The sequence below is a fragment of the Pantherophis guttatus genome, chromosome 8 (genome assembly GCF_059756535.1).
Source record: "Pantherophis guttatus breed Tessera chromosome 8, ASM5975653v1, whole genome shotgun sequence".
In the NCBI taxonomy this organism is placed as follows: Eukaryota; Metazoa; Chordata; class Lepidosauria; order Squamata; family Colubridae; genus Pantherophis; species Pantherophis guttatus.
Window position 1 is genome coordinate 72,614,938 of NC_142070.1, and position 12,848 is coordinate 72,627,785.

The following is a 12,848-nucleotide window of genomic DNA, read 5'->3' on the forward strand; positions in this document are numbered from 1 at the left end:
AACCTTCTAAGAAGCCTACTTCTGTACAGAACAGTTAGGGAGGAAAAAACAGAAGCATGAAATCATAGAATCACAGGGCTGGTAAATGTAAAATTGTGCTGCCTGTTTACCACCTACAAATCTATAAGTTTTAAAAACCAGTAACGATAAAAAAAAGGTTTAATCTTGCCCGCTTCTGTTACTCTTTCTCCAACTTCCTTTTCATTATTTTATTTTGGAAGCAAAGCTCAGAACTCAAGGACAATGAAAGTGTAGCCTGAAGTGTCCACACTGAAATGATGATGTACATTATGAAATTACACCGGGATACAATTAAGTAGACCGTATTTAGGTGTACAATAAGCCTTAGTTGCCCACACTCAGATTTGTTTTATTAATAAGCACTTTGGATTATTATAAATTTTCATATAGTCTTTAAGTGGAGTTTCCATACTCTGGGCATCAAGCCACAAATTAGTCAATGCAAATTTTAGTGCAATTCATGTTGGGTGAATCCTGCCAAAGAGCCAAATTAGCCGAATTTCATAAACAATCCTGCAAAAAAGAGAGCCATGGATTCTCTTGGTTTTCCTTGATGTTTCCTTGCTCAAACCGCCTGCGGAAGAGAAGGTGAGGTCAAATTTTGGTCTTGCTTGCATTTCGTTGGCAAGGAGAAAAAAAGACTCCAAGAGGAAAACTGCAACCCACAACCAAACTAATTGACCAAACTAAGTAATAATTTTAATTAGCAATTTTATGATGTTTGTGTGTCTATATTTTTCTTGACTGTACACCGCCTTGAGTCCTACGGGAGAAAGGCGGTATAGAAATATAATAAATAAATAAATAAATAAATATCCACTTCGCTGTTTCCCAGGCATTATTGGCAAATTGACGTGGTAGTCTTAAGCACAGGTAGGTTTTTTTTTTTCCATTAAAAGGCTGTAATACAGTAGAGGTAGTCCTTGACTTATGACCACAGCTGAGTGCCAAATTCCTGTTGCTAAGGGAGATGTTTAAGTGAGTTTTGCCTCATTTTATGACCTTTCTCGCCAAAGTTGTTAAGTGAATCACCACGATTGCTAAATTAGTAACATGGTTGTTAAGTCAATCTGGCTTTCCCCCCTCCCCCCCACTGACTTGGCTTGTCGGAAGGTCGCAAAATGGGAACACGTGACCCCGGGACACTGCAACAGTCATAAATATGAGTCAATTGCCAAGCATTCTGAATTTTGATTGTCTGTGACCACGGAGATGCTACAAGGGTCGTAAGTGTGGAAAACGATCATGAATTACTTTGTTGTCACTTCGAACCGTCACTAAACGAACTGTTGTAAGTCGAGGACTACCTGTAGAAGCCCTTGAACGTTATGGCTCTTTCGGCCTCCCCATTAAAAACAACAATAACTAGGACGACTAGTTCTCGACGTACGACCACAAGTGAGCCCAAAATTTATGTTGCTAAGCAAGGCATTTGTTAAGGGTAGCTTTGCCCCATTTTACGACCTTTTTCGCCCCGATTGTTAAGTGAATCACTGCAGTTGTGACATTAGCACAGTTGTGAAGTGAATCTGGCTTCCCCATCGACTTTGTTTGTCAAAAGGGGATCACGATTTACCCCAAGGGTGGGTTCCAGTTACCTTTGCTACCGGTTCGCAATGGGAGTCCGTGTGCTCTCGCTTCACTCGCAGTGCTTCTCCGCGTGCAGAGCATCTGCGATAACATCCGGGCGGGTGGGCGGAGCCTCCTGCCGCCGTTACTACCGGTTCGCAAGATCCGGACCGAACCGGTAGCAACCCACCACTGCCCGGGACACTGTGACCGTCATAAACATAAGTCAGATGCCAAGCATCTGAACTTCGATCACCAAAGGTGATCAGAACAGTGATCACCAACGGTGAGCATCAAAGGTTGTAGAAAATGTGTCTAAAATGTCCATTAAGTGGGGAAAAATGACCAGAAGTCCCTTTTTTCCAAGGGATGTTGGCCATTAAGTGTGAAAAAAATGGCCAGAAGTGACTTTTTCCAAGGGATGTTGGCCATTAAGTGTGAAAAAAATGGCCAGAAGTGACTTTTTCCAAGGGATGTTGGCCATTAAGTGTGAAAAAAATGGCCAGAAGTGACTTTTTCCGAAGGATGTTGGCCATTAAGGGTGAAAAAATGGCCAGAAGTCCCTTTTTTCGAGGGATGTTGGCCATTAAGTGTGAAAAAAATGGCCAGAAGTCCCTTTTTTCGAGGGATGTTGGCCATTAAGTGTGAAAAAAATGCCCAGAAGTGACTTTTTCCAAGGGATGTTGGCCATTAAGTGTGAAAAAAATGGCCAGAAGTGACTTTTTCCGAAGGATGTTGGCCATTAAGGGTGAAAAAATGTCCAGAAGTGACTTTTTCCGAAGGATGTTGGCCATTAAGGGTGAAAAAATTTCCAAAAGTCCCTTTTTTTGAGGGATGTTGGCCATTAGGTGTGAAAAAAATGTCCAGAAGTCCCTTTTTTCCGAGGAATATTGGCCATTAAGTGTGAAAAAATTTCCAAAAGTCCCTTTTTTGAGGGACGTTGGCCATTAAGTGTGAAAAAATTTCCAAAAGTCCCTTTTTTTGAGGAATGTTGGCCATTAAGTGTGAAAAATTTTCCAGAAGTCCCCCTTTTTCCCAAGGGATGTGGTAACTGCTTCGAACGGTCACTAAATGAACGGTTGTCAGTCGAGGACCATGTGGAATACAACTCTTATTTCTTGCTCCCCCCTCGCCGCCCCCCCCCAATACTCGCCCCGAGGAAACAAAACGAGGGAAGTTCGCTTAACCCGTTTCAGACAATCGAAGCTCAAAGCGGCACCTCCGGGGGGGGATGGGTGGGTTCCCGGGAAACCCCTCCCCCCTCCCCAAAGCCTCCCCCTCCCGCGCGCGCAAAGCCTCCCCCTCCTCTCTACACCCCCCACGGCGTGAATCTGGTCTGGCGGAGCCAGTGGGCTGCCGGTGAGGGAGGGGCAGAGGCGTGGCCGGAGGAGGAGGAGGAGGAGGAGGGGGGCGGGAGTGGGAACTCTTCGCGCGCGGGGCTGAGACGCGCGTGTTGCGCCTGGGCTCCTTTAGGTGAGGCGGGAGGCTTCGCCTGAGGAGGTCAGCGCGGAGGGACCCCACTCCCCGCTCGGACAGCCCCGCTATGGGAAGCCGCTGGGCGCTCAGACTGGCTTTGCTGGCGCTTCTGGGCGCATCAACAGGTGGGCACGGAGCGGCGGCGCGGCGTCTCCTTTCTCGGGCGGGCGGAGAAGGCGCTACCTGGGAACCGGCGAACCGGGAGGAGAGAGACCCGCGCACGGTTTGGCGCTTCTCCCCGGAGGGATGAACGGAACGACCCCGGGAACAGCCAGCCTGAGGAGCAATGGAAAAAAAAGGGGGGGGGAAAGGGGGGCGGCGGAGGTAGAGGGGGAATTGGAGAGAGGCGGGGGCAGTGCGGCTGGGAAAACGGCGAATTTTTCCGCGCGAGTTTAAGCTGGAAATCGGTCGGTTCTTCTGCGGGATTTCGGTGGATTCGCCGTTGCGTAGCTGTTCTCTATCTCTCTCTTTCTGTCTCTCCCCCTCTTTCTCCCCCTCTTCCTTTCTCTCCCCATTTTCTCTCCTACCCTCTTTCTCTCTTTCTCCTCTCTCCCTCTTTCTTTCTCTCTACTCTCTCCCTTTCTCTCTCCCCCTTTTTCTCTTTCCCTCTCTCCCTCTTTCTTTCCTCTCTCCCTTTCCCTCTTTCTCTCCTCTCTCCCTCTTTCTCCCCTCTTTCTTTCTCTCTCTCTCCTCTCTCTCTCCCCCTTTCTTTCTCTCTCTCCCTTTCTCTCTTCCCCTTTCTTTCTCTTTCCCTCTCTCCCTCTTTCTCTCCTCTCTCCCTTTCTCCCTCTTTCTCTCCTCTCTCCCTTTCTCCCTCTTTCTCCCGTTTCTTTCTCTCTCTCTCCTCTCTCTCTCCCCCTCCCTCTTTCTCTCTTCCCCTTTCTTTCTCTCTCCCTCTCTCCCTATTTCTCTCCTCTCCCTTTCCCTCTCTCTCCCTCTTTCCCTCTCTCTTCCTCTCCCCCTTTCTCTCTCCCTCCCCCTTTCTCTCTCTCTCCTCTCTCTCTCCCCCTTTCTTTCTCTCTCCCTCCCTCTCTCTCTTCTCCTCTTTCTTTCTCGCTTTTCCTCTCTCCCCATTTCTTTCTCTCTCTCCTCTCTCTCTCCCCCTTTCTTTTTCTCTCCCTCCCTCTTTCTCTCTTCCCCTCTTTCTTTCTCGCTTTTCCTCTCCCCCCATTTCTTTCTCTCTCTCCCTCTCTCCCTCTCTCCCCCTTTCTTTCTCTCTCCCTCCCTCTTTCTGTCTCTCCCTTTCTCTCTTTCCCTTTCTTTCTCTCTTTCCCTCTCTCCCTCTTTCTCTTCTCTCTCCCTCTTTCCCTCCTCTCCCTCTTTCCCTCTCCCCCTTTCCCTCTCCCCCTTTCTCTCTCTCTCTCCTCTCTCTCCCCCTTTCTCTCTCCCTCCCTCTTTCTCGCTCTCCCTTTCTCTCTTCCCCTCTTTCTTTCTCGCTTTTCCTCTCCCCCCATTCCTTTTTTTCTCTCTCCCTCTCTTTCCCCCTCTTTCTTTCTCTCTCTCCCCTTTTTTTCTCTCCCTCCCTCCCTCTCCCCCCCTCCCCTCCATTCACAAATGCAGTGCTTTTAAGCTAGGTCTTAACTAGGAAGCGAAGTTCCCAGCTCCACTCTCGGGATGCGCGTTGCTTTTTACGTTCCGCTCCCCAAAAATCCCTTAAGCGATTGCGATTGCCCAGAGGTGGAAGTTTGCGTTCTCTCACGATCCGCCGCTAGTGCGTTACTTTTTAAAAGTGAATTTCCACCACCGGCTTCGAGGGAGATTGGATAGGCGTAGTCGGTGTTTGGAGGAGTGAAATCGGCGCCTCCTTGAATCGCTGTTTCCCAGTGATCTGAAAACGAGGAGGAATCCCCCCCCCATAAACACACACAATTTACACGGAAAATGTGTAGGGATTGCGTAGTTCCATCCTGTCCCTTCAATCTATGCGTGTCTATTAAACTCCACGTTCCCTTTATTTCATTGACGATCAGAAGTTTAGCTGCAGCTGAATTTTGTGCTATTTTCACCCAAATATAAAGTGCATAGCTTGACTGCCCTGCTAAAACTCTCTTTCAAATACACAAGCCTTTATTTTTGCAATCTGGTCCTCCCTTAATGGGGAGCGTGCTCCGTGTAATTCAGTAAAACTGAATTCTTGAGACTTGTATAGGATTGCACTGCACAATTTTAAGCTGAGATGGTTTGAAATAAGCAGCAATATTTCCAAAGTCTGTTGGGTAGTCCCAGCTGGAAAATGGGATGGCATTATTTAAGAGAGAATGGATGCAGGGAAAAAAAAACTTTGCTTTAAAAGTTCCAGAGAGACCGCCGTGAAAAATTGAGGTGGGCTACTCCATCTCTCTTGATTTTTGCAAGTTTTTTTTGTATTAACCTTTGCAAAATGATCAGTTACACTGACACTGTCTTTAGGGAATGGAGGTAGTAATTTGAGTGGATTTACACTACCCTTCTGGCTGCTGTTTAAAAATCTTGTTCGCACCATGCACAATTAATCCTGCACATTAACTGTTTCACACGAGAAGAGCTTGTCTCAAACTTATTTCCAGTGTAGGCTGAAAGGGAACCCCTACATAGGACAATAGTTGTGTGCTACTCACTGCTGGGGGCCAAAGCGCAATATGTTTAAATCGTTTTTACTGCTCCCTGGCTTGATAGATTAGACCACTCTTCCTCTCAGTTATTTTTAAAATCATATTTGATAGATTGGTTATCTATGTTGCTCTTTAACCATATCCAATCTAACTTTTTTTTTTTAAAAAAAAACTGTGCTGTATGTTGGCACAAGCCCCACAAAGCACAAATATTTTAGTTGCAGTGCAGTCAAATTATTGGGGTTTTTTCCCCTCCAGTAATTAACTTCCTTCAACAATCACTGCAAATAAAATTCAGTGATAGAAATAATAAAAAAAATAATCGGAATGGCTTTGGACATATATGCAACATAGCAACAACTCCTAGGCGCACTCAGTGTAGTGCACTTATGCATGCCCCCTCTACTGACCATTTAAATATGATGTAAGGTCCACGGAAGTCAATTTGTGACTGAAATTCTGAAAATTTGTAGCTGCAAAAAATTGTATAGTTTTTCATGGACGGTGAGTGGGTTATAGGATATGTAACTGCAGTTTCAGAATTTGCCACTGAGAGGAGATGTTAATCATAATTATTCTCATTTGCCTCTCCTATGCTGTTGTAAAGTTGCTTATGCTAATAAGCCTTTGCAAGTTCTCTTTCTCCTTTTCCGCTTGGTGGGCTGATTTATGCGTCTTCAGATGGCAGAAGTACCAATCTCTTTGCCCAGGACTGTGCTTGTGGCCCACATATCATTACATCAAATTTTTGTGGTCTAAGTGAGTGCAAAAACAGTTTTTAACAGCCATGAAAACGCACATAATGGAGGCTATTTGTAACTGATTTTCTTCATTCTGCATTTCCAATATTGAAAGATGCATTAATGGTTCTGGGGATTTACCTGGCCTCAGGTTGGTCTCGGCTTACAAAGACTTTTCTGCTCAGTTCATTTGGAGCAGTGAATTGAGTACCCACTTTTGGAAACCTTACATGAAGCTAGTTTGCATGATGCTTTCTTTATGTAGGTTGGGAAGAGATACTAAAACTGCTATTTATTATGAGTCACCACAGTGCAAAAAAGAGTGCAGAGAAGAGCAACAAAGATGATTACGGGACTGGAGGCTAAAACATATGAAGAATGGCTGCAGGAATCGGGTATGTCTGGTCTAGTGAAAAGAAGGATTAGGGGTGACATGATAGCATAGTTCCAATGTTTGAGGAGCTCCCACAAAGAAGAGGAAGTCAACCTATTCTCCAAAGCACCTGAGGGCAGGACGAGAAGGAATGGATGGAAATTAATCAAGGAGAGAAGCAACTTAGAACTAAGATGTTTCCTGACAGTGAGAACAGTTAACAGTGGAATGGCTTGCCTTCAGAAGTTGTGGCTTTTAAGAAGAGACTGGACAGACATTTGTCTGAAATGGTAGAAGGCCTACTGGTTGACCAAGGGGTTGGACTAGAAGAGGTTCATTCTAACGCTATTATTGTTCTATATTTAATTTATGTATACATAATTTAAGAACAACTTTGAGTCAAAAGTCAAACTTGCCTTTATGGAGATGTCATTTTGTGTTCTACTAGCCAAATGTTATTATTTCATTATTTGGGTTAGAACTGATTTTTAGCACAAAAATGCATTGGCTTTTTTAAATATAAAAAGAGTCAAGGAAGTTTGTTTTTTATATACATTAACTGCAATGTATGGACTACTGCAATGCTCTCTACATGGGGCTCCCCTTGAGGAGCACCCGGAGGCTCCAATTAGTGCAGAATGTGGCCGCGCGGGGGATTATAGGAGCAAGAGGGCGCTCCCATGTGATGTCTATCCTGCGTGAGCTGCATTGGCTTCCAGTGGTCTTCCGGATGCGCTTCAAGGTGTTGGTCACCACCTTTAAAGCGCTCCATGGCATCGGACCTGGGTATTTGCGAGACCGCCTTCTGCCGCCAATTGCCTCCCACCAACCAGTACGGTCCCACAGAGAGGGACTCCTCAGGGTGCCGTCAGCCAGGCAATGTCGGCTGGCGACCCCCAGGGGGAGGGCCTTCTCTGTGGCAGCTCCCGCCCTCTGGAATGATTTGCCCCCGGAGATACGAAGGATACCAGATCTCCGGGCCTTTCGCCGTGCCCTAAAACTTTTCCATCAAGCAGGGCTGGCGTGAAACCCCCCCCCCTTTTTAGCGCTTTTTAGCTTTTTAAGTGTAAATTGGGTTTTAATTGGATTGTTTTAAATTGTGGGCCAAAGCTGTATAATTCTTTTAATTGATTTTAAATTTTGTATTGGTATGTTTTTATCCTTGGCTGTGCACCGCCCTGAGTCCAATAGGAGAAGGGCGGTATATAAATTGAATAAATAAATAAATAAATAAATAACTATATTATATATTTTATCTTTGTAAGGTGACCGGAATAATTGAGAATGCGTTGGGCAGCCATATAAATTTTCTTCAATAAATAAAATAAATATGTAGCTGAAAGCGATTTTCCTTCATTCAGTGCAGCCCAGCAAGCCAAAAGGTTGGACAACTATGTTCTAGAGTACAGATAGAATTATGGGATATTAGTTTGAAAGTAATTTATGATAGCTCTGGGTGCAGAGACCACTGCCCTAGTACAACACCACTGTTTGCCTAATTGCAGCATTAGTGCAAGCAGTTTCAAAGATCAATCAATCAATTAAATTAGCAGTAATGATCATTATTGTCTATGGAGATGTTCAGTCATGCAGGTCATGGTTATCCCAAAGGTGCTTTTTCAAGAGGCAACTGGACTTTCTGGTTTTTCTTTGAAGACATTTCGCTTCTCATCCAAGAGAGCTGAAGAAGCTTCTTGGATGAGAAGCGAAACATCTTCAACGAAAAACCAGAAAGTCCTCTTGAAAAAGCACCTTTGGGACAAGGATCATTTTTCTTCCAGAATTAAACTTGCTTCCATTCCATTATAACAGGGCTTACAAATGAGAGTTGGGATGACTTGGGCCACAACTTTTTAAAACTGGCTTGCGCAGAGAAAATAAGAACACTGCCAAAACTTGTCCAGGGCTTTGCACTTCATTTTGCTTGGGCAGAATAGTTGTGAGTAGTTGCTGTAGTGCAAAGTTTTGAGGATTAAATAGATTAAAATGTAATTATTAAATGGAAGCGGTGTACTTATTTACTGCCTAACTTTTGCAACAGTAACATTGTTAATTTAATTCATGTAGGGAAGCGTCCCCCAACCTTTGGGGTACCAGGGACCGGTTCCGTGGACAGAGGTTTTCCTGCGGACTGGAGGGGGGCATAGTTTTGTGTGCTGCCTGCATCCCACGGATGGGGTTTTGTTTGTTTGTGTGGTCCAGTTTCTGGCATGTCGTGGCCTGGGACCAGTCCACGGACCAGGGGATTGGGAACCCCTGATGTCGGGGGATCACACCAATTCATTTATCGTTTTAGCAATTGTGGTATCACAAAGTTCGAGCTACAGAAAGTATCAAGATACTTGTTAAGGCAGTGAATGCATTGATACGCACAATGGCTTTTGGTCAAAAGGTTTTGGAGTGATAGGATGTGGATATGCTAAACGTCTCCAACTCTTTAAGCCAAATGCATCCTTTCCCAGGATTGTGCCGCATCATCGGAGGGGGGACAGGAATAGTTGCAGCTGCTTGAAGGAATTGCAGGCAGGTGCTTCCTGAGAGCTCCACATGTTCTAAAGTGCTTTTTTCCTTCAAATCTGAAGAAAATCAGGGCTTGCCCGGTGCTTCAGATTTGAAGAAAAAAAAGTATTACTCACGCCCTCATTTGATCCAAGATTGAATCAAAGGATCCTCAGTAGGTGTAAATTATACACACATTGGGTCTACAATGGAGAGAGAATCTTTGTCAAGAACCTTGATTCTTGTGCCTGTTAGTGGAAACCTTTCGGATCTGTGTAAGGATATCTTGAGATTGATACTAGTTGCAGGCAAAGGTGTATTGAGCAGTGCTAAACATTGTTTGATCTCCCTTGGACTGCAAGTTAATCAAACCGATCAATTCTAGAGGAGATCAACCCTGACTGCTCTTTAGAAGGCCAGATCCTGAAGATGCAACTCAAACACTTTGGCCACCTAATGAGAAGGAAGGACTCACTGGAGAAGAGCCTAATGCTGGGAACGATCGAGGGCAAAAGAAGAAGGGGACGGCAGAGAACGAGGTGGCTGGATGGAGTCACTGAAGCAGTCGGCGTGAGCTTAAATGGACTCCGGAGGATGGTAGAGGACAGGAAGGCCTGGAGGAACGTTGTCCATGGGGTCGCAATGGGTCGGACACGACTTCACAACTAACAACAACAGCAGCCATTGTTTGGATGGAGTCCAAATAACTTTATGAGCCATTCTATCTCTGTGGGGCAGAAGACAATCTCAATCATGCTCTGCTATTAGCTTCCAGGGTGCAACCGAAGACAAGTGTTATGCTCCTTTAGAAAAAAAAAAATGGCAACGAACAAAGTATCTGTGACATCCAGAGTAGCTGGAGAAATGTGGGGTTAGTGATAATGGAGTCCACAGATAAAGTGAACATCATCCCTAGGTTGCATCTTGAAAGTCTTTAGAAACAGGGTTTTTTTTTTTCCCCAGTTAGGTGAGCCGTGAAAATCTGGTGTACTAGAGCAAGCTGCTATTACTAGATTACAATTGACATCTGGTCTTTCAAAGGAGGCTGCTATAGCAACTGCTGGTGGAAGTCAAAACGAGAATAAGAACCTGAAGGGGTTAAACCTACGTTAAGTCCAGTTGAAGTCAGGCGTTCATCAAAACATAGTTAATCACCTAGGTATTTTTAAAGACATTTGCACTTTTCTGAGCTTGGAGTGCAATGTTTTCCTCGCCTTGAACAATAGAAGCTCTGAAAATCTTCCTATTGTACATAATTTCTCTGTGTCTCTGTGTGTGTGTCTCTAGGTCTCCTTTTACATCTGCAGCAGGGGTGGGTTTCAAAATTTTTTACTACCGGTTCTGTGGGCGTGGCTTGGTGGGCGTGGCAGGGGAAGGATACTGCAAAATCCCCATTTCCTCCCAATCAGCTGGGACTTGGGAGGCAGAGAAGAGATGGGGGAATAGATCGGAGCCAGTCAGAATTTTTACTACCGGTTCTCCTCAAAATTTCTGCTACTGGTTCTCCAGAACTGGTCAGAACCTGCTGAAACCCACCTCTGATCTGCAGGCTCCTCAGTGCAACAAGTTGTACCAAATTTTGATTCAGGTCTAGTACTACCTGAGTAGCTGAGTTCATACACAGTACTAACTCAGAGTGCATTTGTTTAATAAGCCACAATAGTGGAATTCATGTATTTGTGTTAAAACAGCATACCAAATTATGGTTTAGGGTTATTTGAAAGCAGGGTGGATTTGATTTAAATCGAGTTGATTTAAATCACAATTTAAATCATGATTTAAATCACTAGTAAAAAGGCTTGATTTAAATCAACTCGATTTAAATCGTAATTTTTAAAGAGCAACTGTCATCTCTGCTACTCCTTTGACCCACTGTTGACTCACCGATAGTCCCAGTGTTGCAGAATATACAGCCTCCTGCTACATAACTAAGCTCCGTTTCATGCTGAATAAACTAAATTATTTATGTATCTTAAATAGAAAACTATCTTACGATAGATTTTTACCCCAAAAGTTTTTTATTAAAATAAATTCGATAAAAATAAAAAAAATCCGATTTAAATTTTAAAAAATCTGATTTTTTTGATTTTTTTTTAAAAAAAATCATTGATTTTTATCCACCCTGTTTGAAAGCTTGGATATTGTTTGAGAGACATGCATGAAATTATATCAATTAGGACTTAGATTCCACTTCTCCAACTTAAGCCTTTCAGGGTGTGTTCGGACTAAAATTTCTGGAATCCTTCCATGGCCTTTGTCTAAGAGTCCTGATGTTGACATAATAACAGAACAGAATAAGAGAGCTGGAAGGGATTTTAGAGATCTTCTAGTCCCGTAATGGCGAACCTATGGCACACATGCCAGATGTGGCACGTAGAGCCATCTCTCTGGGCACGCGAGCCATTGCCCTTTGCCCTTCTGGGTTCCAGCTGGTCTTCACGTACATGGGAGCACTGGAAACCAGAAGAGTAGTCACCCGGTGCGCAAGCACGCACTGGGAAAATGATGATCTTGTTTCCGGTAAGCGCATGCGCTCTGTCCACCTGGTTTTCCGGTTTCTGGCACGCATGGGCACATGAAGAGCAGGTGGCCAGTGCACATGCGTGTGCTGTAAACCGGAAGATCATTTTCCCGGTGCACACATGCGCGTGAGGCAGTTGCTCTTCCAGTTTCTGAGACATGCACATACATGCCTGCCCGCTCCCGTTTCGGCACTCGGTGCTGAAAAGGCTCGCCAACAGTGTTCTAGTCCAGCCCCCTGCACAAGCAGGAGACCCTATTCCCGTGATGGCAAACCTATGGCATGTGGAGCTATATTGGTGGGCACAGGACTCAGCTCTGGCACGCATGCGTGCACCAGCCAGCTGATTTTTGGGCCTTCCGGTCCCACCGGAAGTCAGCATATGGGCCATTTCCGGCCTCCGGAGGGCCTCCGAGGGAGTGGGGAAGGCCGTTTTTGCCCTCCCGAGGCTCCTAGAAACACCTCTGGAGCCTGGGGAGGGTGAAAAACCGGCCTACCGGGCCCACTGTGCTATTGCGTGCCAAAAGCAGGGGGAGTGCGGGGTGGGTGGGTCACGCGTGCATGTGCGGGGGGGGCAGGGCGCAAAGAATTATGGGTATGGGCACGCGCACGCACGACCCTCCCGCGCTCCCCCCCGCTTTTGGCACACGATGGCATCACTGCCCTATTCCATTTCAGACAAATGGCTGTCCAGTCTCTTCCTTTTTTTTTTTTAGTGCAAAATAGCTTTCATGGTAAAGTCCTTGGTACATGCTGAGAAAGAAAATAGAAACCCAAAAGCGTTTGACAGCATCCAGTATAACAATATGTCAAATACAAAAGGTTAGGATAAAAAGTATAGAATGCAATCCATGAGGATCCTTTCCTATCTTAGCACCTCTGAAAACTGAGCAAGGAAAGGACACGCAACCCCACTTTTTGTTTCTAAAGTGGCGAAGTCCAACAACATTGAACTGTTACACAACTTTCATTGGGACCTAACCAAAAAGCCCTTTTTGGGATATCATATCCAGTAGCTGTGCAGCTTCCTGTTGTAAACATGTAGGATAAATCCCCCT

General features: G+C 45.1%; 1 protein-coding gene across 1 annotated transcript in view; it reads left to right on the forward strand.

The window, feature by feature from the left end:
• Positions 1-2,956: 2,956 nt before the first annotated feature.
• The window catches only part of KIT (KIT proto-oncogene, receptor tyrosine kinase), a 125,033-nt gene continuing 115,141 nt past the window's right edge, over positions 2,957-12,848 (forward strand). The window contains exon 1 of the mRNA XM_060690820.2: positions 2,957-3,191. Coding sequence (XP_060546803.2) covers positions 3,134-3,191 — 58 coding nt within the window. The 5' untranslated portion in view covers positions 2,957-3,133. The remainder of the gene's footprint in view (positions 3,192-12,848) is intronic.